At 37.5% G+C, this 25,942-nt stretch overlaps 1 protein-coding gene across 1 annotated transcript in view; it reads left to right on the top strand.

Moving 5' to 3' along the window:
* KCNQ3 (potassium voltage-gated channel subfamily Q member 3) overlaps positions 1-25,942 on the top strand; it is a 422,819-nt gene that overhangs the window by 223,516 nt on the left and 173,361 nt on the right. Inside the window, exon 3 of the mRNA XM_053713209.1 lies at positions 6,283-6,409. Coding sequence (XP_053569184.1) covers positions 6,283-6,409 — 127 coding nt within the window. The remainder of the gene's footprint in view (positions 1-6,282; positions 6,410-25,942) is intronic.

The following is a 25,942-nucleotide window of genomic DNA, read 5'->3' as shown; positions in this document are numbered from 1 at the left end:
TACTAATTTCAGTATTTTGCGTTCAAAAAGAGAGGGGGAGAGAGAGAGAGAGCAGAAGAGGGGGGATAAAGAGAGGGAGAGCGCACAAAAGAGGGGGAGAGCGCAAAAGAGAGGGGGGAGAGAGAGCGCAAAAGAGAGGGGGAGAGAGCGCAGAAGAGGGGGGGAGAGAAAGATAGCGCAAAAGAGAGGGGGAGAGAGAGAGCGCAAAAGAGGGGGGGGAGAGCGCAAAAGAGAGGGGGGAGAGCGCAAAAGAGAGGGGGAGAGAGTGCAAAAGAGAGGGGGGAGAGCGCAAAAGAGAGGGGGAGAGAGTGCAAAAGAGAGTGGGGGAGAGTGCAAAAGAGAGAGGAGAGAGCGCAAAAGAGAGGGGGAGAGAGAGAGCTCAAAAGAGAGGGGGAGAGAGCGCAAAAGAGAGGGAAGAGAGAGAGCAAAAGAGAGGGGGACGGAGAGAGTGCAAAGGGGTGGGACCGCTGTACTGCAAAAAATGGCCCGTGTGAACGGGCTTTAGGACTAATATATATATATTGTGATAATATGATAATCATGGTTACAAATTTCAGTATTTTGCGTTCAAAATGTTGGTGTCTATGTTATACAATGAAATGAAATTGTCCAGTATCTATTAATTGAGTAAGCATCATTTACCCATATAACAATTTTCTTAAGATTTGTTTATGAATTTCTATAATTCATAAGAATTGGAGAGCTTTCTGATGATTTCATGATGTCTTTATGAGTAATAAATTATTATAAATATTATTTGTACACCCAGTCTGATTATCTAAAAGCCTCTGGGCTTGTAAGATTCTGTAAGAAATCTTGGCAGTATTATGAAGTTCCTGGTGGAATTCTCTAATGACAGTGTTTTACCTTAAAGGAAAATGGAAAAGGAAACCAAGCTTTGTGATTCAGATATAGCAGAGCATTTAAAACAAGTTTCAAATGTACTTCATTCTCTTGGTATCCTTTGTTGAAGGGGCAGCAATGCACTACTGGGAGATAGCTGTACACAGGTTAGCCAATGACACGATACATATCTGCAGGCACCAATAAGCAGCTAGCTCCCAGTAGTGCAATGCTGCTCCTGAGCATACTTAGTTATGCTTTTCAACAAAGGATACCAAAAGAATGAAACAAATTAGATAAATAGTAGTAAATTGGAGGTTTGTTTAAAATTTAATGCTCTATCTGAATAATACAAGTTTGATTTTGACTTCACGGTTGCTTTAAAAAATAGAGTAGGCCATGACCGCAGACATTTCATAATAAGAGCTTTGTATATGTCTGCACAATTCATTACTCTGATCTATGGAATGATTTGGTCTTCACCCAGACACAGTTAATATTGACCCAGGTAGATTAAAGGGACACTGAACCCAATTTTTTCTTTCATGATTCAGATAGAACATGCAATTTTAAGTAACTTTCTATTTTAATCCTATTATACATTTTTCCTCCATCTCTTGCTATCTTTATTTGAAAAAGAATGCATCTAAGTTTTTTTGGTTGGTTCAGGACTCTGGACAGCACTTTTTTATTGGTGGATGAACTTATCCACCAATCAGCAAGAACAACCCAGGTTGTTTACCAAAAATGTGCCGGCATCTAAACTTACATTCTTGCATTTCAAATAAAGATAGCAAGAGAATGAAGAAAATTTGATAATAGGAGTAAATTAGAAAGTTGCTTAAAATGGCATGCTCTATCTGAATCACAAAAGAAAACAATTTGTGTTCAGTGTCCCTTTAAGTATTGCCACAAGTGCACTGTCGAATGACAAAAAAAAATACTGTTTTATCAGGGACTTGTCTGAAATCTGATCAGTTTTTTCCCCCCAAGTGTTTATCATTTGAATTTTGATGATTTCAAGGTTGAAAAATATTTATCAGGAACAGAAAAACAGTCGATAAACCTGACTGACTAGGGTGGAATTAGCTTATTAATTATTATGCTGTATAAGCTTGTGAAGGTGTTTTTGAGAGGCCGTTATCCTTAAAGTGAAACACATTTTATGGGCTCAATTCATCAAACAGGGCTTATCCTGAATGAGTAAGATTTTAAGAAGCAGGATGGAGCGAGTGCACCTTTAAAACTAATTGGATAATAGTGAGCTAAATAATTTTTGAGTGGTTAAGAATATGCTCTACAACCCTTCTAAGTGATAGCAATTCCTCCAAATTGTTATCGATGTAAAAGTTAGAACGGACAAGTGAAGGGGAGCTAAGTTTCAATTAATTAAAAAATAATTGAAAAATATTAACAAAGTACTTTTAATCGTATTGCAGCGTGGTGGGTGAACAGATATTAAAAATATAAAGTTTGTATGTGTTAACTGGTTTGTGTGATGATAAAATAATAAGATTGTGGAAGTCAATATAAATAATAAAAATAAAGAATTAGGTATTGTACAAAATGTGACAATTTTTATATATTGAACAATGTAGCGAATACAAGTTGTAACAAATACAAGCAGGATAGGAACAAATGCAATTATAATACAAAATGGTATATATTGAAAAATAGGAAGATTAAAAAAGAGGCAAATTAAAAAGACATAAAATACATATTTGCACAATATATATGTGTCGTATGTGTATCTCACTGCAGTGGATAAAAATGGATAAAAAAGGTCTAGTAAAAATTGTATAAAACAACCCAAGTTAGGGTAGTTTTGATAAGAGCGGTTGATTGTTAGAACAGTGCCTTATAACACCTTATAAAAGTACCTTAGAAAGTAGTGGTTCTCAAAACTACTTAGTGGTTTAGTGGGATCCGTTGGAAGACATTCATATGGATAAGCTATTAGTAATAGCTAAAAAGGGTTCTTTTGTGGATGGCGGTTGTCTCAATACTATTTATCAGTATGGACTCCGGTCTGATAGCAGGTATCTGATTCCAAATGGAGAAAAGTTTTCTTTGTTTAAGGTCCTGTGGTATTTCCTGGAAATTGCGGTGTCCCAATACTCTCTGTCAGCATGGACTTCAGTTCGCAAATGAAGGAGAAATTTCTTGGAAGTTGCGGTGTCCCAATACTCTCTATCAGTATGGACTTTTGGATCCTTAGCTGAACCAGTGTGTAGCAGCAGTTGGATTTCTTGGGATCCGTTTGGCGGCAAAAAAGGGTTCAAAGTTTAGAGTACCGGCTTTTTTCAGAAGTGACCAGCTTTTTCAAACTGAACGGTTTTTTCAAATAACCGGCTTTTTCAAATTGCCCGGCTATATATGCAGTGTTTCAGAGTGTAGGCAGCTCTACGCATTTCGGCCGTAGCCTTTATCAAGATCTTTGAACCCTTTTTTGCCGCCAAACGGATCCCAAGAAATCCAACTGCTGCTACACACTGGTTCAGCTAAGGATCTAAAAGTCCATACTGATAGAGAGTATTGGGACACCGCAACTTCCAAGAAATTTCTCCTTCATTTGCGAACTGAAGTCCATGCTGACAGAGACCTTAAACAAAGAAAACTTTTCTCCATTTGGAATCAGATACCTGCTATCAGACCGGAGTCCATACTGATAAATAGTATTGAGACAACCGCCATCCACAAAAGAACCCTTTTTAGCTATTACTAATAGCTTATCCATATGAATGTCTTCCAACGGATCCCACTAAACCACTAAGTAGTTTTGAGAACCACTACTTTCTAAGGTACTTTTATAAGGTGTTATAAGGCACTGTTCTAACAATCAACCGCTCTTATCAAAACTACCCTAACTTGGGTTGTTTTATACAATTTTTGCTAGACCTTTTTTATCCATTTTTATCCACTGCAGTGAGATACACATACGACACATATATATTGTGCAAATATGTATTTTATGTCTTTTTAATTTGCCTCTTTTTTAATCTTCCTATTTTTCAATATATACCATTTTGTATTATAATTGCATTTGTTCCTATCCTGCTTGTATTTGTTACAACTTGTATTCGCTACATTGTTCAATATATAAAAATTGTCACATTTTGTACAATACCTAATTCTTTCTTTTTATTATTTATATTGACTTCCACAATCTTATTATTTTATCATCACACAAACCAGTTAACACATACAAACTTTATATTTTTAATATCTGTTCACCCACCACGCTGCAATACGATTAAAAGTACTTTGTTAATATTTTTCAATTATTTTTTAATTAATTGAAACTTATCTCCCCTTCACTTGTCCGTTCTACCTGAATGAGTAAGAAAAATGCAGCAGCTGAGTAACAAATTTGACTTTTTCCTATCTTTAACACTAACTGGACTAGTAACCTTTTCCTTCTGGACAAACAACGTTTACCCCCGGACTAGTAAACTATATCCCTATTTTTCCACCTCTGGGCCAGATTACAAGATTACTATTTATTGCTTTCAAGCATTAACACGTCCAGAAGGAAAGATGTTGTGCGGGTATTACAAGTTGAAAGTAAAACCTTATCATGCAAGCGAAACTCAACACGCACTAACTTCAGGCCTTTGGATACCGTGACCTCGCTAACTTATTCTCCCCAGAGGAAAAAACACTAACACATATCATTCGCGCGCTATTAATAACAGGAGTTATTAATATTTAACATTTCAATGTTTTTCACATATATTTTTTTTTAAATATATATTTTTATATATGTCTGATAATGTTAATGTAAAATATATATCTATACCTATATATCTATAAGAATTGATATACAGGTATATAAAGAAATATTTATATAAAATAAAAATAACATATACTGTATGTGAAGAAAATTGAAATGTTAAATATTCACAGTAAATATACAGTAAAACATATTATTAAATTTTATTATTGAATTATTATGTAGACATAGATATGTATTATAGCCCTTAGCCATCAGATACATGGCCATATACCATATACGTTTGAACCCTCTTAAATATTTTTTATTAATATTTATATGAATATTTTTTTATCAGATAGTGTTTATGAATTTAGTGCAGCTTTTATTTTATCCCTAACTCCTTACTAAAGCGCTACAATTGCGCTAACCAACGTGCACTCGAGCAAATGCGTTTACTTTCAACTTGTAATACACCCGTGATATTTGAATGTCATGTGCGCTAATGTCAGCACTCCACTTGCAATCTAGCCCTCTGTATATAAATGTATGCATGTGTGTATAGATAGATAGACAGACTGACTGACAGACAGATTAATGATGGATAGATAGATAGATAGATAGATAGAAAGAAAGAAAGAAAGAAAGAAAGATAATCTGCACAGAAAATTTGGTCAGCCGGGTGGCATGGGCCTGATGAAGTAGTTGTGGTTAATCATGTTCTCATTTGAACGCAGAGAGTTTCCTTTTTCAAATAAATGGACACATGGGTAGATTTATCAAGCAGCAGATGCTACATTTTAGGCTCATCGTTTCAAGCTCGCCTGAAAAGGAAGTTAAGGAGCAACGGTCGTAGAAGGTGGTGGATTGCAATCATCCTGATCGGATGATTGACACCCTCTGCTAGCGGCCCGTTTCATTAGACATGCTTGTGCAATAATAAATGCCGACAGTGTATGCTGTTGGCATTTGGCGGGGTCGAGCAGACATGATTCGCTAGAGCAAATCATTTCTGCTCTACCATTAATAAATCTACCCCATAGCCTTGTTATTGTTTTCCTAAACATAACAAAAGTTTTGGTTCCCATTAGACGGACTTCATTCCATCTTCCACAAATCTTGTGATAAGCTCTTTAACTGGAGTATAATTATTTGTATATAAAAGGGGTAAAATCATGGGTAACCAATAAAGGGACAATAGAGTCAAAATTAAACTTTATGAACGTGCAATTTTAAACAACTTTCAAATTTACATATATTATCAAATTTGCTTTGCTCTTTTAATATCCCTTGTCAAATAGTAAAGATAGTTAGGCTGATAGGGACGTTCACAGGTCTATAGCAGTCTATGGCAGCAGCTTTTGCAACATTTTGCCACAATATTGCAAAAACAGCTGCCAGATGGCTAAAGGCATGTGCACACTCCTGAGCTCACCTAGAATTACTCTTTAACAAAGGATACCAAGAAAACTAAACAAAATTGATAATAGAAGTTGTTTAAAATGACATGCTCTTTACATTCCATTTAAAGGGATAGTAAACACCAAAAATGTTATTGGTTAAAAAGATAGATAATCCCTTTATTTACCATTCTTCAGTTTTGCATAACCAACACTGGTATAGAAAATCAGACATTTCATTTTGGAACTGAAAATATTCAAGATATGATATTTCTAATTTAATTTAATTTGATTCGAAAATTAATTTGTGCCTTTTTTTTTATTCAGGAAACTTTTGCCCTTGTAATTTTTGGAGCAGAATTTGGCTTAAGAATCTGGGCTGCTGGCTGCTGCTGTCGCTATAAGGGATGGAGGGGACGATTAAAGTTTGCAAGGAAGCCGTTGTGTATGCTGGGTAAGCTTCCAGTTGTTAATTACACATTTATATGTAAACGTATTACTACTATTGTTACATACACAGAATATACAAGGGGACATTTAACCCTTTGGCTGCTAAGCCATTTTCCACCTGGGTGCTAAGCTGGTTTGGAGCTTTTTGTTGCAGTTCACGTTTAAACACTTTTAGAAGTAAAGTTTGTGTGAATAAACTATACAAACTATATATTGTTTTTTTCAGCAGACCTAATAGATTCCAAATATACCATTATTATATGTGTATGTCTCAACAGGTTTTAAAAATAAAGCATAAAATATGAAAACAGTTATTTTTTTTACTCCACACTCAATAAAAATTAGTTTGTAATTTTATTTTTCTAAACTCTATCATCAAAACCTGTGTTGCAAAATATTTGCAGTAGGTAACCTGTCTAAAATAAGCAGAAATTGAGAAAATTTCACTGTGTTTTACTATTGTTTTATTGCCGACGTGTCAATTTGATAGAACTTAAAGGGCCACTAAACCCAAAATCTTTCTTTCATTATTCAGATAGAGAATAGAAATTTAAACAACATTACACTTTACTTCCATAATTTATTTTGCTTCATCTGTTAAATATCCTTATTTGAAGAAAAAGCAATGCACATGGTGAGCCAATCACATGATGCTTCTATGTGCAGCAACCAATCAGCAGCTAGTGAGCATATCTAGATATGCTTTTCATCAAAGACTATCAAGATAATAAAACAAATTGGATAATATAAGTAAATTAGAAAGATGTTTAAAATTGCATTCTCTTTCTAAATCATAAAAGAAAAAAATGTGGGTGGCATGTCCCTTTAACAAAAGCATCTTTAAATTTAATGTATTGTTGCCAGCAATTAAACAGCTTTAGCTGCCTGGGAAGTTAAGATATGACAACAAAACTATATATTTTTTAGAAACTACACCCCAGCTGCATCAAATAAAGTCTTATTTGTATTTGTATCACATATCTGAAGTGTGCAACAAATAAGCGAATATTACACTTGTAAAAAAATAAATAAAAATAAATTAAACAAAGCGACATGTTCATTTATATCTTACGCACTACAAATTTGTGCTAGCAATACATGCAGCCCCTCATTTGATGCGCTAAGGGGTGTGCTTTCCAAAACTGTGTACCTTGTATACTGTATCTTAAATTACCAGATGGCTACAGCTATCTAATTGTAGATATCACCCAGACTTTGGGCTCTCTTCCATTGAGCCATAATTCTGTTTGTGTGCACTCTCAAACCGATAAATATGCTGTCGGAAGCAATATCGTTTATCGACTGCTTCCAACAGCCCGTTATATCCCAATTTCGGCAACCGGACTCCGGTTGCCGAAAACATTATCGTGTCCCATACAAAGAATAGGAAGCCGCTAATCTTTATATTATACCCGGTTTCCAATGCCCGCGCAAACCGTTACTACACTGTCAGAGGCTGCTGATACACTAACAAAAATTACACCCATCTCAACTAGGTGTAAAATTGAAATATAACCCGACACTTCTAAACCCCTCTATCCGCCATCCCCCCCACATCGCAACTTATAATAAATGTATTAACCTCTAAACCGCCATGCCCCACAACGCAAACTACCTATTTAAACTATTAACCCCTAATCTGCAATGCCCCCACAACGCAAACTATCTATTAAATCTATTAACCCCTAATCCGCAATGTCCCCACATTGCAAAGTGTCTATTTAAATGGGGCACGGTTGGAGGTGGAGAAGGAGGGCCCCATTTTGTCATCCTGCCTTGGGCCCCGCAATGGCTGATTATGTGAGTGTAAGTACCCTAACAGCACTATGGAACAAGTCTCAAGATATCTCATAGGTATATGAGAAGGACAAGTAAGGGAACGCTTAAAAGGCAGTGAAGTGCACTCATAGGAGGCAGGTGAGGCAGCACCTCCCCGGGCCAATGTGTGTAATTACACTCTTTAACCCCTTAGTGACCAGGCCACTTTTCAATTTGTTGACCATCTGGAACCAAGGCTATTTTTGCATTTCTGCGATGTTTGTGTTTAACTGTTATTTTCCTCTTACTCATTTACTGTACCCACACATATTATATACCTTTTTTCTCGCCATTAAATGGACTTTCTAAAGATACCATTATTTTCATCATATCTTATAATTTACTATAAAAAAATTATAAAATATTAGGAAAAAATGAAAAAAACACACTTTTTCTAACTTTGAGCCCCAAAATCTCTAACACATCTACAACCACCATAAAATACCAATGCTAAACAGTTTCTAAATTTTGTCTTGAGTTTAGAAATACCCAATGTTTACATGTTCTTTGCTTTTTTTGCAAGTTATAGGGCAATAAGTACAAGTAGCACTTTGCGATTTCAAAACCATGTTTTTTCAAAATTGGCGCTAGTTACATTGTAAGACCAATATCTGTCAGGAATCCCTGAATAACCCTTCAAATGTATATATTTTTTAAAAGAAGACAACCTAAGGTATTAAACTTGGGGTATTTTGACTTTTTTCATGCAACCATTTTACCACCAATCTATGCCAAAGTTTGGGGGGGGGGGAAATAATTTGATTTTTGGACAAATAGCAATTTAAGAATACATTTACTGATAAAATGGTAAGAGTTACTGCCAAATAACACCCTAATATGTCTTCAGTAGCATCTCCTGGGTACAGTGATACCACCCATGTATAGGTGTGTCGGGTTCTCTGTGGGCTAAAAGCCCTTATTTTTAGAGAGCGCATTCCAGTTTTTCAACTTGGAATTTTCACATCGGTCATCATGCACCCATGTCCTATTTGGGACATTTCTGAAGCTGGCCAATGGAATTTACCCCCATCAAACCTTATATTTTTGAAAAGTAGACACCCTAGGGTATTTCAAATGCTGGTATTTTAACACTTTCCATGCACTAATTCAACCACCAGTCTTTGTCAAACTTTTGGGTAGTCATTTTTTTGTGTTATTTTTCACACACATTGTACTTTAGGCATGGATTTTCAGTTCCTGTTATGTGTTACTGCCAAAAACCACCTCAATATGTGTTCAACAATATCTCCTGAGTACAGTGATACCACCTATGTATAGGTGTGTCGGGTTCTCTGGGGGCTAAATGGCCTTATTTTTAGGTAGCGCATTCCAGTTTTTCAACTTGGAATTTTCACATCGGTCATCATGCACCCATGTCCTATTTGGGACATTTCTTAAGCTGGCCAATGGAATTTACCCCCATCAAACCATATATTTTTGAAAAGTAGACACCCTAGGGTATTTCAAATGCTGGTATTTTAACACTTTCCATGCACTAATTCAACCACCAGTCTTTGTCAAACGTTTGGGTAGTCATTTTTTTGTGTTATTTTTCACACACATTGTACTTTAGGCATGGATTTCCAGTTCCTGTTATGTGTTACTGCCAAAAACCACCTCAATATGTATTAAACAACATCTCCTGAGTACAGTGATACCACCTATGTATAGGTGTGTCGGGTTCTCTGGGGGCTAAATGGCCTTATTTTTAGGTAGCGCATTCCAGTTTTTCAACTTGGAATTTTCACATTGGTCATCATGCACCCATGTCCTATTTGGGACATTTCTGAAGCTGGTCAATGGAATTTACCCCCATCAAACCATATATTTTTGAAAAGTAGACACCCTAGGGTTTTTCAAATGCTGATATTTTAACACTTTCCATGCACTAATTCAACCACCAGTCTTTGTCAAACGTTTGGGTAGTCATTTTTTTGTGTTATTTTTCACACACATTGTACTTTAGGCATGGATTTTCAGTTCCTGTTATGTGTTACTGCCAAAAACCACCTCAATATGTGTTCAACAACATCTCCTGAGTACAGTGATACCACCTATGTATAGGTGTGTCGGGTTCTCTGGGGGCTAAATGGCCTTATTTTTAGGTAGCGCATTCCAGTTTTTCAACTTGGAATTTTCACATCGGTCATCATGCACCCATGTCCTATTTGGGACATTTCTGAAGCTGGCCAATGGAATTTACCCCCATCAAACCATATATTTTTGAAAAGTAGACACCCTAGGGTATTTCAAATGCTGGTATTTTAACACTTTCCATGCACTAATTCAACCACCAGTCTTTGTCAAACTTTTGGGTAGTCATTTGTTTGTGTTATTTTTCACACACATTGTACTTTAGGCATGGATTTCCAGTTCCTGTTATGTGTTACTGCCAAAAACCACCTCAATATGTGTTCAACAACATCTCCTGAGTACAGTGATACCACCTATGTATAGGTGTGTCGGGTTCTCTGGGGGCTAAATGGCCTTATTTTTAGGTAGCGCATTCCAGTTTTTCAACTTGGAATTTTCACTTTGGTCATCATGCACCCATGTCCTATTTGGGACATTTCTGAAGCTGGTCAATGGAATTTACCCCCATCAAACCATATATTTTTGAAAAGTAGACACCCTAGGGTTTTTCAAATGCTGATATTTTAAGACTTTCCATGCACTAATTCAACCACCAGTCTTTGTCAAACTTTTGGGTAGTCATTTTTTTGTGTTATTTTTCACACACATTGTACTTTAGGCATGGATTTTCAGTTCCTGTTATGTGTTACTGCCAAAAACCACCTCAATATGTGTTCAACAACATCTTCTGAGTACAGTGATACCACCTATGTATAGGTGTGTCGGGTTCTCTGGGGGCTAAATGGCCTTATTTTTAGGTAGCGCATTCCAGTTTTTCAACTTGGAATTTTCACATCGGTCATCATGCACCCATGTCCTATGTGGGACATTTCTGAAGCTGGCCAATGGAATTTACCCCCATCAAACCATATATTTTTGAAAAGTAGACACCCTAGGGTTTTTCAAATGCTGATATTTTAACACTTTCCATGCACTAATTCAACCACCAGTCTTTGTCAAACTTTTGGGTAGTCATTTTTTTGTGTTATTTTTCACACACATTGTACTTTAGGCATGGATTTTCAGTTCCTGTTATGTGTTACTGCCAAAAACCACCTCAATATGTGTTCAACAACATCTCCTGAGTACAGTGATACCACCTATGTATAGGTGTGTCGGGTTCTCTGGGGGCTAAATGGCCTTATTTTTAGGTAGCGCATTCCAGTTTTTCAACTTGGAATTTTCACATCGGTCATCATGCACCCATGTCCTATTTGGGACATTTCTGAAGCTGGCCAATGGAATTTACCCCCATCAAACCATATATTTTTGAAAAGTAGACACCCTAGGGTTTTTCAAATGCTGATATTTTAACACTTTCCATGCACTAATTCAACCACCAGTCTTTGTCAAACTTTTGGGTAGTCATTTTTTTGTGTTATTTTTCACACACATTGTACTTTAGGCATGGATTTTCAGTTCCTGTTATGTGTTACTGCCAAAAACCACCTCAATATGTGTTCAACAACATCTCCTGAGTACAGTGATACCATCTATGTATAGGTGTGTCAGGTTCTCTGGGGGCTAAATGGCCTTATTTTTAGGTAGCGCATTCCAGTTTTTCAACTTGGAATTTTCACATCGGTCATCATGCACCCATGTCCTATTTGGGACATTTCTGAAGCTGGTCAATGGAATTTACCCCCATCAAACCTTATATTTTTGAAAAGTAGACACCCTAGGGTTTTTCAAATGCTGATATTTTAAGACTTTCCATGCACTAATTCAACCACCAGTCTTTGTCAAACTTTTGGGTAGTCATTTTTTTGTGTTATTTTTCACACACATTATACTTTAGGCATGGATTTTCAGTTCCTGTTATGTGTTACTGCCAAAAACCACCTCAATATGTGTTCAACAACATCTTCTGAGTACAGTGATACCACCTATGTATAGGTGTGTCGGGTTCTCTGGGGGCTAAATGGCCTTATTTTTAGGTAGCGCATTCCAGTTTTTCAACTTGGAATTTTCACATCGGTCATCATGCACCCATGTCCTATGTGGGTCATTTCTGAAGCTGGCCAATGGAATTTACCCCCATCAAACCATATATTTTTGAAAAGTAGACACCCTAGGGTTTTTCAAATGCTGATATTTTAACACTTTCCATGCACTAATTCAACCACCAGTCTTTGTCAAACGTTTGGGTAGTCATTTTTTTGTGTTATTTTTCACACACATTGTACTTTAGGCATGGATTTTCAGTTCCTGTTATGTGTTACTGCCAAAAACCACCTCAATATGTGTTCAACAATATCTTCTGAGTACAGTGATACCACCTATGTATAGGTGTGTCGGATTCTCTGGGGGCTAAATGGCCTTATTTTTAGGTAGTGCATTCCAGTTTTTCAACTTGGAATTTTCACATCGGTCATCATGCACCCATGTCCTATTTGGGACATTTCTGAAGCTGGCCAATGGAATTTACCCCCATCAAACCATATATTTTTGAAAAGTAGACACCCTAGGGTATTTCAAATGCTGGTATTTTAACACTTTCCATGCACTAATTCAACCACTAGTCTTTGTCAAACTTTTGGGTAGTCATTTTTTTGTGTTATTTTTCACACACATTGTACTTTAGGCATGTATTTTCAGTTCCTGTTATGTGTTACTGCCAAAAACCACCTCAATTTGTGTTCAACAGTATCTCCTGAGTACAGTGATACCACCTATGTATAGGTGTGTCGGGTTCTCTGGGGGCTAAATGGCCTTATTTTTAGGTAGCACATTCCAGTTTTTCAACTTGGAATTTTCACATTGGTCATCATGCACCCATGTCCTATTTGGGACATTTCTGAAGCTGGCCAATGGAGTTTACCCCCATCAAACCATATATTTTTGAAAAGTAGACACCCTAGGGTTTTTCAAATGCTGATATTTTAACACTTTCCATGCACTAATTAAACCACCAGTCTTTGTCAAACTTTTGGGTAGTCATTTTTTTGTGTTATTTTTCACACACATTGTACTTTAGGCATGGATTTTCAGTTCCTGTTATGTGTTACTGCCAAAAACCACCTCAATATGTGTTCAACAACATCTCCTGAGTACAGTGATACCACCTATGTATAGGTGTGTCGGGTTCTCTGGGGGCTAAATGGCCTTATTTTAAGGTAGCGCATTCCAGTTTTTCAACTTGGAATTTTCACATCGGTCATCATGCACCCATGTCCTATTTGGGACATTTCTGAAGCTGGCCAATGGAATTTACCCCCATCAAACCATATATTTTTGAAAAGTAGACACCCTAGGGTTTTTCAAATGCTGATATTTTAAGACTTTCCATGCACTAATTCAACCACCAGTCTTTGTCAAACTTTTGGGTAGTCATTTTTTTGTGTTATTTTTCACACACATTGTACTTTAGGCATGGATTTTCAGTTCCTGTTATGTGTTACTGCCAAAAACCACCTCAATATGTGTTCAACAACATCTCCTGAGTACAGTGATACCACCTATGTATAGGTGTGTCGGGTTCTCTGGGGGCTAAATGGCCTTATTTTTAGGTAGCGCATTTCAGTTTTTCAACTTTGAATTTTCACATCGGTCATCATGCACCCATGTCCTATTTGGGACATTTCTGAAGCTGGCCAATGGAATTTACCCCCATCAAACCATATATTTTTGAAAAGTAGACACCCTAGGGTTTTTCAAATGCTGATATTTTAAGACTTTCCATGCACTAATTCAACCACCAGTCTTTGTCAAACTTTTGGGTAGTCATTTTTTTGTGTTATTTTTCACACACATTGTACTTTAGGCATGGATTTTCAGTTCCTGTTATGTGTTACTGCCAAAAACCACCTCAATATGTGTTAAACAACATCTTCTGAGTACAGTGATACCACCTATGTATAGGTGTGTCGGGTTCTCTGGGGGCTAAATGGCCTTATTTTTAGGTAGCGCATTCCAGTTTTTCAACTTGGAATTTTCACATCGGTCATCATGCACCCATGTCCTATGTGGGACATTTCTGAAGCTTGCCAATGGAATTTACCCCCATCAAACCATATATTTTTGAAAAGTAGACACCCTAGGGTTTTTCAAATGCTGATATTTTAACACTTTCCATGCACTAATTCAACCACCAGTCTTTGTCAAACGTTTGGGTAGTCATTTTTTTGTGTTATTTTTCACACACATTGTACTTTAGGCATGGATTTTCAGTTCCTGTTATGTGTTACTGCCAAAAACCACCTCAATATGTGTTCAACAACATCTCCTGAGTACAGTGATACCACCTATGTATAGGTGTGTCGGGTTCTCTGGGGGCTAAATGGCCTTATTTTTAGGTAGCGCATTCCAGTTTTTCAACTTGGAATTTTCACATCGGTCATCATGCACCCATGTCCTATTTGGGACATTTCTGAAGCTGGCCAATGGAATTTACCCCCATCAAACCATATATTTTTGAAAAGTAGACACCCTAGGGTTTTTCAAATGCTGATATTTTAACACTTTCCATGCACTAATTCAACCACCAGTCTTTGTCAAACTTTTGGGTAGTCATTTTTTTGTGTTATTTTTCACACACATTGTACTTTAGGCATGGATTTTCAGTTCCTGTTATGTGTTACTGCCAAAAACCACCTCAATATGTGTTCAACAACATCTCCTGAGTACAGTGATACCACCTATGTATAGGTGTGTCGGGTTCTCTGGGGGCTAAATGGCCTTATTTTTAGGTAGCGCATTCCAGTTTTTCAACTTGGAATTTTCACATCGGTCATCATGCACCCATGTCCTATTTGGGACATTTCTGAAGCTGGCCAATGGAATTTACCCCCATCAAACCATATATTTTTGAAAAGTAGACACCCTAGGGTATTTCAAATGCTGGTATTTTAACACTTTCCATGCACTAATTCAACCACCAGTCTTTGTCAAACTTTTGGGTAGTCATTTTTTTGTGTTATTTTTCACACACATTGTACTTTAGGCATGGATTTCCAGTTCCTGTTATGTGTTACTGCCAAAAACCACCTCAATATGTGTTCAACAACATCTCCTGAGTACAGTGATACCATCTATGTATAGGTGTGTCGGGTTCTCTGGGGGCTAAATGGCCTTATTTTTAGGTAGCGCATTCCAGTTTTTCAACTTGGAATTTTCACTTTGGTCATCATGCACCCATGTCCTATTTGGGACATTTCTGAAGCTGGTCAATGGAATTTACCCCCATCAAACCATATATTTTTGAAAAGTAGACACCCTAGGGTTTTTCAAATGCTGATATTTTAAGACTTTCCATGCACTAATTCAACCACCAGTCTTTGTCAAACTTTTGGGTAGTCATTTTTTTGTGTTATTTTTCACACACATTGTACTTTAGGCATGGATTTTCAGTTCCTGTTATGTGTTACTGCCAAAAACCACCTCAATATGTGTTCAACAACATCTTCTGAGTACAGTGATACCACCTATGTATAGGTGTGTCGGGTTCTCTGGGGGCTAAATGGCCTTATTTTTAGGTAGCGCATTCCAGTTTTTCAACTTGGAATTTTCACATCGGTCATCATGCACCCATGTCCTATGTGGGACATTTCTGAAGCTGGCCAATGGAATTTACCCCCATCAAACCATATATTTTTGAAAAGTAGACACCCTAGGGTTTTTCAAATGCTGATATTTTAACACTTTCCATGCACTAATTCAACCACCAGTCTTTGTCAAACGTTTGGGTAGTCATTTTTTTGTGTTATTTTTCACACACATTGTACTTTAGGCATGGATTTTCAGTTCCTGTTATGTGTTACTGCCAAAAACCACCTCAATATGTGTTCAACAACATCTCCTGAGTACAGTGATACCAACTATGTATAGGTGTGTCGGGTTCTCTGGGGGCTAAATGGCCTTATTTTTAGGTAGCGCATTCCAGTTTTTCAACTTGGAATTTTCACATCGGTCATCATGCACCCATGTCCTATTTGGGACATTTCTGAAGCTGGCCAATGGAATTTACCCCCATCAAACCATATATTTTTGAAAAGTAGACACCCTAGGGTTTTTCAAATGCTGATATTTTAACACTTTCCATGCACTAATTCAACCACCAGTCTTTGTCAAACTTTTGGGTAGTCATTTTTTTGTGTTATTTTTCACACACATTGTACTTTAGGCATGGATTTTCAGTTCCTGTTATGTGTTACTGCCAAAAACCACCTCAATATGTGTTCAACAACATCTCCTGAGTACAGTGATACCATCTATGTATAGGTGTGTCAGGTTCTCTGGGGGCTAAATGGCCTTATTTTTAGGTAGCGCATTTCAGTTTTTCAACTTGGAATTTTCACATCGGTCATCATGCACCCATGTCCTATTTGGGACATTTCTGAAGCTGGCCAATGGAATTTACCCCCATCAAACCATATATTTTTGAAAAGTAGACACCCTAGGGTTTTTCAAATGCTGATATTTTAAGACTTTCCATGCACTAATTCAACCACCAGTCTTTGTCAAACTTTTGGGTAGTCATTTTTTTGTGTTATTTTTCACACACATTGTACTTTAGGCATGGATTTTCAGTTCCTGTTATGTGTTACTGCCAAAAACCACCTCAATATGTGTTAAACAACATCTTCTGAGTACAGTGATACCACCTATGTATAGGTGTGTCGGGTTCTCTGGGGGCTAAATGGCCTTATTTTTAGGTAGCGCATTCCAGTTTTTCAACTTGGAATTTTCACATCGGTCATCATGCACCCATGTCCTATGTGGGACATTTCTGAAGCTTGCCAATGGAATTTACCCCCATCAAACCATATATTTTTGAAAAGTAGACACCCTAGGGTTTTTCAAATGCTGATATTTTAACACTTTCCATGCACTAATTCAACCACCAGTCTTTGTCAAACGTTTGGGTAGTCATTTTTTTGTGTTATTTTTCACACACATTGTACTTTAGGCATGGATTTTCAGTTCCTGTTATGTGTTACTGCCAAAAACCACCTCAATATGTGTTCAACAACATCTCCTGAGTACAGTGATACCACCTATGTATAGGTGTGTCGGGTTCTCTGGGGGCTAAATGGCCTTATTTTTAGGTAGCGCATTCCAGTTTTTCAACTTGGAATTTTCACATCGGTCATCATGCACCCATGTCCTATTTGGGACATTTCTGAAGCTGGCCAATGGAATTTACCCCCATCAAACCATATATTTTTGAAAAGTAGACACCCTAGGGTTTTTCAAATGCTGATATTTTAACACTTTCCATGCACTAATTCAACCACCAGTCTTTGTCAAACTTTTGGGTAGTCATTTTTTTGTGTTATTTTTCACACACATTGTACTTTAGGCATGGATTTTCAGTTCCTGTTATGTGTTACTGCCAAAAACCACCTCAATATGTGTTCAACAACATCTCCTGAGTACAGTGATACCACCTATGTATAGGTGTGTCGGGTTCTCTGGGGGCTAAATGGCCTTATTTTTAGGTAGCGCATTCCAGTTTTTCAACTTGGAATTTTCACATCGGTCATCATGCACCCATGTCCTATTTGGGACATTTCTGAAGCTGGCCAATGGAATTTACCCCCATCAAACCATATATTTTTGAAAAGTAGACACCCTAGGGTATTTCAAATGCTGGTATTTTAACACTTTCCATGCACTAATTCAACCACCAGTCTTTGTCAAACTTTTGGGTAGTCATTTTTTTGTGTTATTTTTCACACACATTGTACTTTAGGCATGGATTTCCAGTTCCTGTTATGTGTTACTGCCAAAAACCACCTCAATATGTGTTCAACAACATCTCCTGAGTACAGTGATACCATCTATGTATAGGTGTGTCGGGTTCTCTGGGGGCTAAATGGCCTTATTTTTAGGTAGCGCATTCCAGTTTTTCAACTTGGAATTTTCACTTTGGTCATCATGCACCCATGTCCTATTTGGGACATTTCTGAAGCTGGTCAATGGAATTTACCCCCATCAAACCATATATTTTTGAAAAGTAGACACCCTAGGGTTTTTCAAATGCTGATATTTTAAGACTTTTCATGCACTAATTCAACCACCAGTCTTTGTCAAACTTTTGGGTAGTCATTTTTTTGTGTTATTTTTCACACACATTGTACTTTAGGCATGGATTTTCAGTTCCTGTTATGTGTTACTGCCAAAAACCACCTCAATATGTGTTCAACAACATCTTCTGAGTACAGTGATACCACCTATGTATAGGTGTGTCGGGTTCTCTGGGGGCTAAATGGCCTTATTTTTAGGTAGCGCATTCCAGTTTTTCAACTTGGAATTTTCACATCGGTCATCATGCACCCATGTCCTATGTGGGACATTTCTGAAGCTGGCCAATGGAATTTACCCCCATCAAACCATATATTTTTGAAAAGTAGACACCCTAGGGTTTTTCAAATGCTGATATTTTAACACTTTCCATGCACTAATTCAACCACCAGTCTTTGTCAAACGTTTGGGTAGTCATTTTTTTGTGTTATTTTTCACACACATTGTACTTTAGGCATGGATTTTCAGTTCCTGTTATGTGTTACTGCCAAAAACCTCCTCAATATGTGTTCAACAACATCTCCTGAGTACAGTGATACCACCTATGTATAGGTGTGTCGGGTTCTCTGGGGGCTAAATGGCCTTATTTTTAGGTAGCGCATTCCAGTTTTTCAACTTGGAATTTTCACATCGGTCATCATGCACCCATGTCCTATTTGGGACATTTCTGAAGCTGGCCAATGGAATTTACCCCCATCAAACCATATATTTTTGAAAAGTAGACACCCTAGGGTTTTTCAAATGCTGATATTTTAACACTTTCCATGCACTAATTCAACCACCAGTCTTTGTCAAACTTTTGGGTAGTCATTTTTTTGTGTTATTTTTCACACACATTGTACTTTAGGCATGGATTTTCAGTTCCTGTTATGTGTTACTGCCAAAAACCACCTCAATATGTGTTCAACAACATCTCCTGAGTACAGTGATACCATCTATGTATAGGTGTGTCAGGTTCTCTGGGGGCTAAATGGCCTTATTTTTAGGTAGCGCATTCCAGTTTTTCAACTTGGAATTTTCACATCGGTCATCATGCACCCATGTCCTATTTGGGACATTTCTGAAGCTGGTCAATGGAATTTACCCCCATCAAACCTTATATTTTTGAAAAGTAGACACCCTAGGGTTTTTCAAATGCTGATATTTTAAGACTTTCCATGCACTAATTCAACCACCAGTCTTTGTCAAACTTTTGGGTAGTCATTTTTTTGTGTTATTTTTCACACACATTATACTTTAGGCATGGATTTTCAGTTCCTGTTATGTGTTACTGCCAAAAACCACCTCAATATGTGTTCAACAACATCTTCTGAGTACAGTGATACCACCTATGTATAGGTGTGTCGGGTTCTCTGGGGGCTAAATGGCCTTATTTTTAGGTAGCGCATTCCAGTTTTTCAACTTGGAATTTTCACATCGGTCATCATGCACCCATGTCCTATGTGGGACATTTCTGAAGCTGGCCAATGGAATTTACCCCCATCAAACCATATATTTTTGAAAAGTAGACACCCTAGGGTTTTTCAAATGCTGATATTTTAACACTTTCCATGCACTAATTCAACCACCAGTCTTTGTCAAACGTTTGGGTAGTCATTTTTTTGTGTTATTTTTCACACACATTGTACTTTAGGCATGGATTTTCAGTTCCTGTTATGTGTTACTGCCAAAAACCACCTCAATATGTGTTCAACAACATCTCCTGAGTACAGTGATACCACCTATGTATAGGTGTGTCGGGTTCTCTGGGGGCTAAATGGCCTTATTTTTAGGTAGCGCATTCCAGTTTTTCAACTTGGAATTTTCACATCGGTCATCATGCACCCATGTCCTATTTGGGACATTTCTGAAGCTGGCCAATGGAATTTACCCCCATCAAACCATATATTTTTGAAAAGTAGACACCCTAGGGTTTTTCAAATGCTGATATTTTAACACTTTCCATGCACTAATTCAACCACCAGTCTTTGTCAAACTTTTGGGTAGTCATTTTTTTGTGTTATTTTTCACACACATTGTACTTTAGGCATGGATTTTCAGTTCCTGTTATGTGTTACTGCCAAAAACCACCTCAATATGTGTTCAACAACATCTCCTGAGTACAGTGATACCATCTATGTATAGGTGTGTCAGGTTCTCTGGGGGCTAAATGGCCTTATTTTTAGGTAGCGCATTCCAGTTTTTCAACTTGGAATTTTCACATCGGTCATCATGCACCCATGTCCTATTTGGGACATTTCTGAAGCTGGTCAATGGAATTTACCCCCATCAAACCTTATATTTTTGAAAAGTAGACACCCTAGGGATTTTCAAATGCTGATATTTTAAGACTTTCCATGCACTAATTCAACCACCAGTCTTTGTCAAACTTTTGGGTAGTCATTTTTTTGTGTTATTTTTCACACACATTATACTTTAGGCATGGATTTTCAGTTCCTGTTATGTGTTACTGCCAAAAACCACCTCAATATGTGTTCAACAACATCTTCTGAGTACAGTGATACCACCTATGTATAGGTGTGTCGGGTTCTCTGGGGGCTAAATGGCCTTATTTTTAGGTAGCGCATTCCAGTTTTTCAACTTGGAATTTTCACATCGGTCATCATGCACCCATGTCCTATGTGGGTCATTTCTGAAGCTGGCCAATGGAATTTACCCCCATCAAACCATATATTTTTGAAAAGTAGACACCCTAGGGTTTTTCAAATGCTGATATTTTAACACTTTCCATGCACTAATTCAACCACCAGTCTTTGTCAAACGTTTGGGTAGTCATTTTTTTGTGTTATTTTTCACACACATTGTACTTTAGGCATGGATTTTCAGTTCCTGTTATGTGTTACTGCCAAAAACCACCTCAATATGTGTTCAACAATATCTCCTGAGTACAGTGATACCACCTATGTATAGGTGTGTCGGGTTCTCTGGGGGCTAAATGGCCTTATTTTTAGGTAGCGCATTCCAGTTTTTCAACTTGGAATTTTCACATCGGTCATCATGCACCCATGTCCTATTTGGGACATTTCTGAAGCTGGCCAATGGAATTTACCCCCATCAAACCATATATTTTTGAAAAGTAGACACCCTAGGGTATTTCAAATGCTGGTATTTTAACACTTTCCATGCACTAATTCAACCACTAGTCTTTGTCAAACTTTTGGGTAGTCATTTTTTTGTGTTATTTTTCACACACATTGTACTTTAGGCATGTATTTTCAGTTCCTGTTATGTGTTACTGCCAAAAACCACCTCAATTTGTGTTCAACAGTATCTCCTGAGTACAGTGATACCACCTATGTATAGGTGTGTCGGGTTCTCTGGGGGCTAAATGGCCTTATTTTTAGGTAGCACATTCCAGTTTTTCAACTTGGAATTTTCACATTGGTCATCATGCACCCATGTCCTATTTGGGACATTTCTGAAGCTGGCCAATGGAGTTTACCCCCATCAAACCATATATTTTTGAAAAGTAGACACCCTAGGGTTTTTCAAATGCTGATATTTTAAGACTTTCCATGCACTAATTCAACCACCAGTCTTTGTCAAACTTTTGGGTAGTCATTTTTTTGTGTTATTTTTCACACACATTGTACTTTAGGCATGGATTTTCAGTTCCTGTTATGTGTTACTGCCAAAAACCACCTCAATATGTGTTCAACAACATCTCCTGAGTACAGTGATACCACCTATGTATAGGTGTGTCGGGTTCTCTGGGGGCTAAATGGCCTTATTTTTAGGTAGCGCATTCCAGTTTTTCAACTTGGAATTTTCACATCGGTCATCATGCACCCATGTCCTATTTGGGACATTTCTGAAGCTGGTCAATGGAATTTACCCCCATCAAACCATATATTTTTGAAAAGTAGACACCCTAGGGTTTTTCAAATGCTGATATTTTAAGACTTTCCATGCACTAATTCAACCACCAGTCTTTGTCAAACTTTTGGGTAGTCATTTTTTTGTGTTATTTTTCACACACATTGTACTTTAGGCATGGATTTTCAGTTCCTGTTATGTGTTACTGCCAAAAACCACCTCAATATGTGTTCAACAACATCTCCTGAGTACAGTGATACCACCTATGTATAGGTGTGTCGGGTTCTCTGGGGGCTAAATGGCCTTATTTTTAGGTAGCGCATTCCAGTTTTTCAACTTGGAATTTTCACATCGGTCATCATGCACCCATGTCCTATTTGGGACATTTCTGAAGCTGGCCAATGGAATTTACCCCCATCAAACCATATATTTTTGAAAAGTAGACACCCTAGGGTTTTTCAAATGCTGATATTTTAACACTTTCCATGCACTAATTCAACCACCAGTCTTTGTCAAACTTTTGGGTAGTCATTTTTTTGTGTTATTTTTCACACACATTGTACTTTAGGCATGGATTTTCAGTTCCTGTTATGTGTTACTGCCAAAAACCACCTCAATATGTGTTCAACAACATCTCCTGAGTACAGTGATACCATCTATGTATAGGTGTGTCGGGTTCTCTGGGGGCTAAATGGCCTTATTTTTAGGTAGCGCATTCCAGTTTTTCAACTTGGAATTTTCACATCGGTCATCATGCACCCATGTCCTATTTGGGACATTTCTGAAGCTGGTCAATGGAATTTACCCCCATCAAACCATATATTTTTGAAAAGTAGACACCCTAGGGTTTTTCAAATGCTGATATTTTAAGACTTTCCATGCACTAATTCAACCACCAGTCTTTGTCAAACTTTTGGGTAGTCATTTTTTTGTGTTATTTTTCACACACATTGTACTTTAGGCATGGATTTTCAGTTCCTGTTATGTGTTACTGCCAAAAACCACCTCAATATGTGTTCAACAACATCTTCTGAGTACAGTGATACCACCTATGTATAGGTGTGTCAGGTTCTCTGGGGGCTAAATGGCCTTATTTTTAGGTAGCGCATTCCAGTTTTTCAACTTGGAATTTTCACATCGGTCATCATGCACCCATGTCCTATGTGGGACATTTCTGAAGCTGGCCAATGGAATTTACCCCCATCAAACCATATATTTTTGAAAAGTAGACACCCTAGGGTTTTTCAAATGCTGATATTTTAACACTTTCCATGCACTAATTCAACCACCAGTCTTTGTCAAACGTTTGGGTAGTCATTTTTTTGTGTTATTTTTCACACACATTGTACTTTAGGCATGGATTTTCAGTTCCTGTTATGTGTTACTGCCAAAAACCACCTCAATATGTGTTCAACAACATCTCCTGAGTACAGTGATACCACCTATGTATAGGTGTGTCGGGTTCTCTGGGGGCTAAATGGCCTTATTTTTAGGTAGCGCATTCCAGTTTTTCAACTTGGAATTTTCACATCGGTCATCATGCACCCATGTCCTATTTGGGACATTTCTGAAGCTGGCCAATGGAATTTACCCCCATCAAACCATATATTTTTGAAAAGTAGACACCCTAGGGTTTTTCAAATGCTGATATTTTAACACTTTCCATGCACTAATTCAACCACCAGTCTTTGTCAAACTTTTGGGTAGTCATTTTTTTGTGTTATTTTTCACACACATTGTACTTTAGGCATGGATTTTCAGTTCCTGTTATGTGTTACTGCCAAAAACCACCTCAATATGTGTTCAACAACATCTCCTGAGTACAGTGATACCACCTATGTATAGGTGTGTCGGGTTCTCTGGGGGCTAAATGGCCTTATTTTTAGGTAGCGCATTCCAGTTTTTCAACTTGGAATTTTCACATCGGTCATCATGCACCCATGTCCTATTTGGGACATTTCTGAAGCTGGCCAATGGAATTTACCCCCATCAAACCATATATTTTTGAAAAGTAGACACCCTAGGGTTTTTCAAATGCTGATATTTTAAGACTTTCCATGCACTAATTCAACCACCAGTCTTTGTCAAACTTTTGGGTAGTCATTTTTTTGTGTTATTTTTCACACACATTGTACTTTAGGCATGGATTTTCAGTTCCTGTTATGTGTTACTGCCAAAAACCACCTCAATATGTGTTCAACAACATCTTCTGAGTACAGTGATACCACCTATGTATAGGTGTGTCGGGTTCTCTGGGGGCTAAATGGCCTTATTTTTAGGTAGCGCATTCCAGTTTTTCAACTTGGAATTTTCACATCGGTCATCATGCACCCATGTCCTATGTGGGACATTTCTGAAGCTGGCCAATGGAATTTACCCCCATCAAACCATATATTTTTGAAAAGTAGACACCCTAGGGTTTTTCAAATGCTGATATTTTAACACTTTCCATGCACTAATTCAACCACCAGTCTTTGTCAAACGTTTGGGTAGTCATTTTTTTGTGTTATTTTTCACACACATTGTACTTTAGGCATGGATTTTCAGTTCCTGTTATGTGTTACTGCCAAAAACCACCTCAATATGTGTTCAACAACATCTCCTGAGTACAGTGATACCACCTATGTATAGGTGTGTCGGGTTCTCTGGGGGCTAAATGGCCTTATTTTTAGGTAGCGCATTCCAGTTTTTCAACTTGGAATTTTCACATCGGTCATCATGCACCCATGTCCTATATGGGACATTTCTGAAGCTGGCCAATGGAATTTACTCCCATCAAACCATATATTTTTGAAAAGTAGGCACCCTAGGGTTTTTCAAATGCTGATATTTTAACACTTTCCATGCACTAATTCAACCACCAGTCTTTGTCAAACTTTTGGGTAGTCATTTTTTTGTGTTATTTTTCACACACATTGTACTTTAGGCATGGATTTTCAGTTCCTGTTATGTGTTACTGCCAAAAAACACCTCAATATGTGTTCAACAACCTCTCCTGAGTACAGTGATACCACCCATGTATAGGTGTGTTGGGTTCTCTGGGGGATAAAAGGTCTTATTTTTAGGAAGCCCATTCCATTTTTTCCACTTTGAATTTTCACATCCCATGCACCCATGTCCTATTTAAGACATTTCTGATGCCGGCCAATGTAATTTACCTCAATCAAACCATATATTTTTGAAAAGTAGACTTCCTAGGGTATTTCAAATGCAGGTATTTTAACACGTTCCATGCACTAATTTAACCACTAGTCTTTGTCAAACTATTGGGCATTCATATTTTTGTGTTATTGTTCACACACATTGTACTTTAGACATGGATTCACAGCTCCTGTTATGTGTTACTACCAAAGAAGACACCAATATGTGGTCACCAACATCTCCTGAGTTCAGTGATACCACCTATGCATAGGTTTGGTGGCTTCTTTGGGGGGTGCAATGCCAAATGTCTGACATGCATTTGTGATTTTTTTTCACATTTAACATATTTTCTTTGCCTATCGTCTTTTTGGGGGGTCTTTTAACATACCCCAATTTATTTATTTTCCATGAATGTGCATATATTTGAAAAGTTGACACCCCAAGGTATTGTATATGGTGTGCTTTGATGCCTTTGAAGCAACCGTTTTAGCCCAAAAAATTGGAGAAAGTGTATGGTGGTTATTTTTCAATTTTCATTTTTACAGACACATTGCTTTTTGACTATGATTTAGGAGAGACTGTTGTAAGTTATTGCAAAAGAATA

Source organism: Bombina bombina, chromosome 5 (assembly GCF_027579735.1).
Source record: "Bombina bombina isolate aBomBom1 chromosome 5, aBomBom1.pri, whole genome shotgun sequence".
Lineage (NCBI taxonomy): Eukaryota > Metazoa > Chordata > Amphibia > Anura > Bombinatoridae > Bombina > Bombina bombina.
The sequence above is the reverse complement of the archived record's forward strand: the minus strand, read 5'-3'. Positions and strand labels throughout refer to the sequence as shown.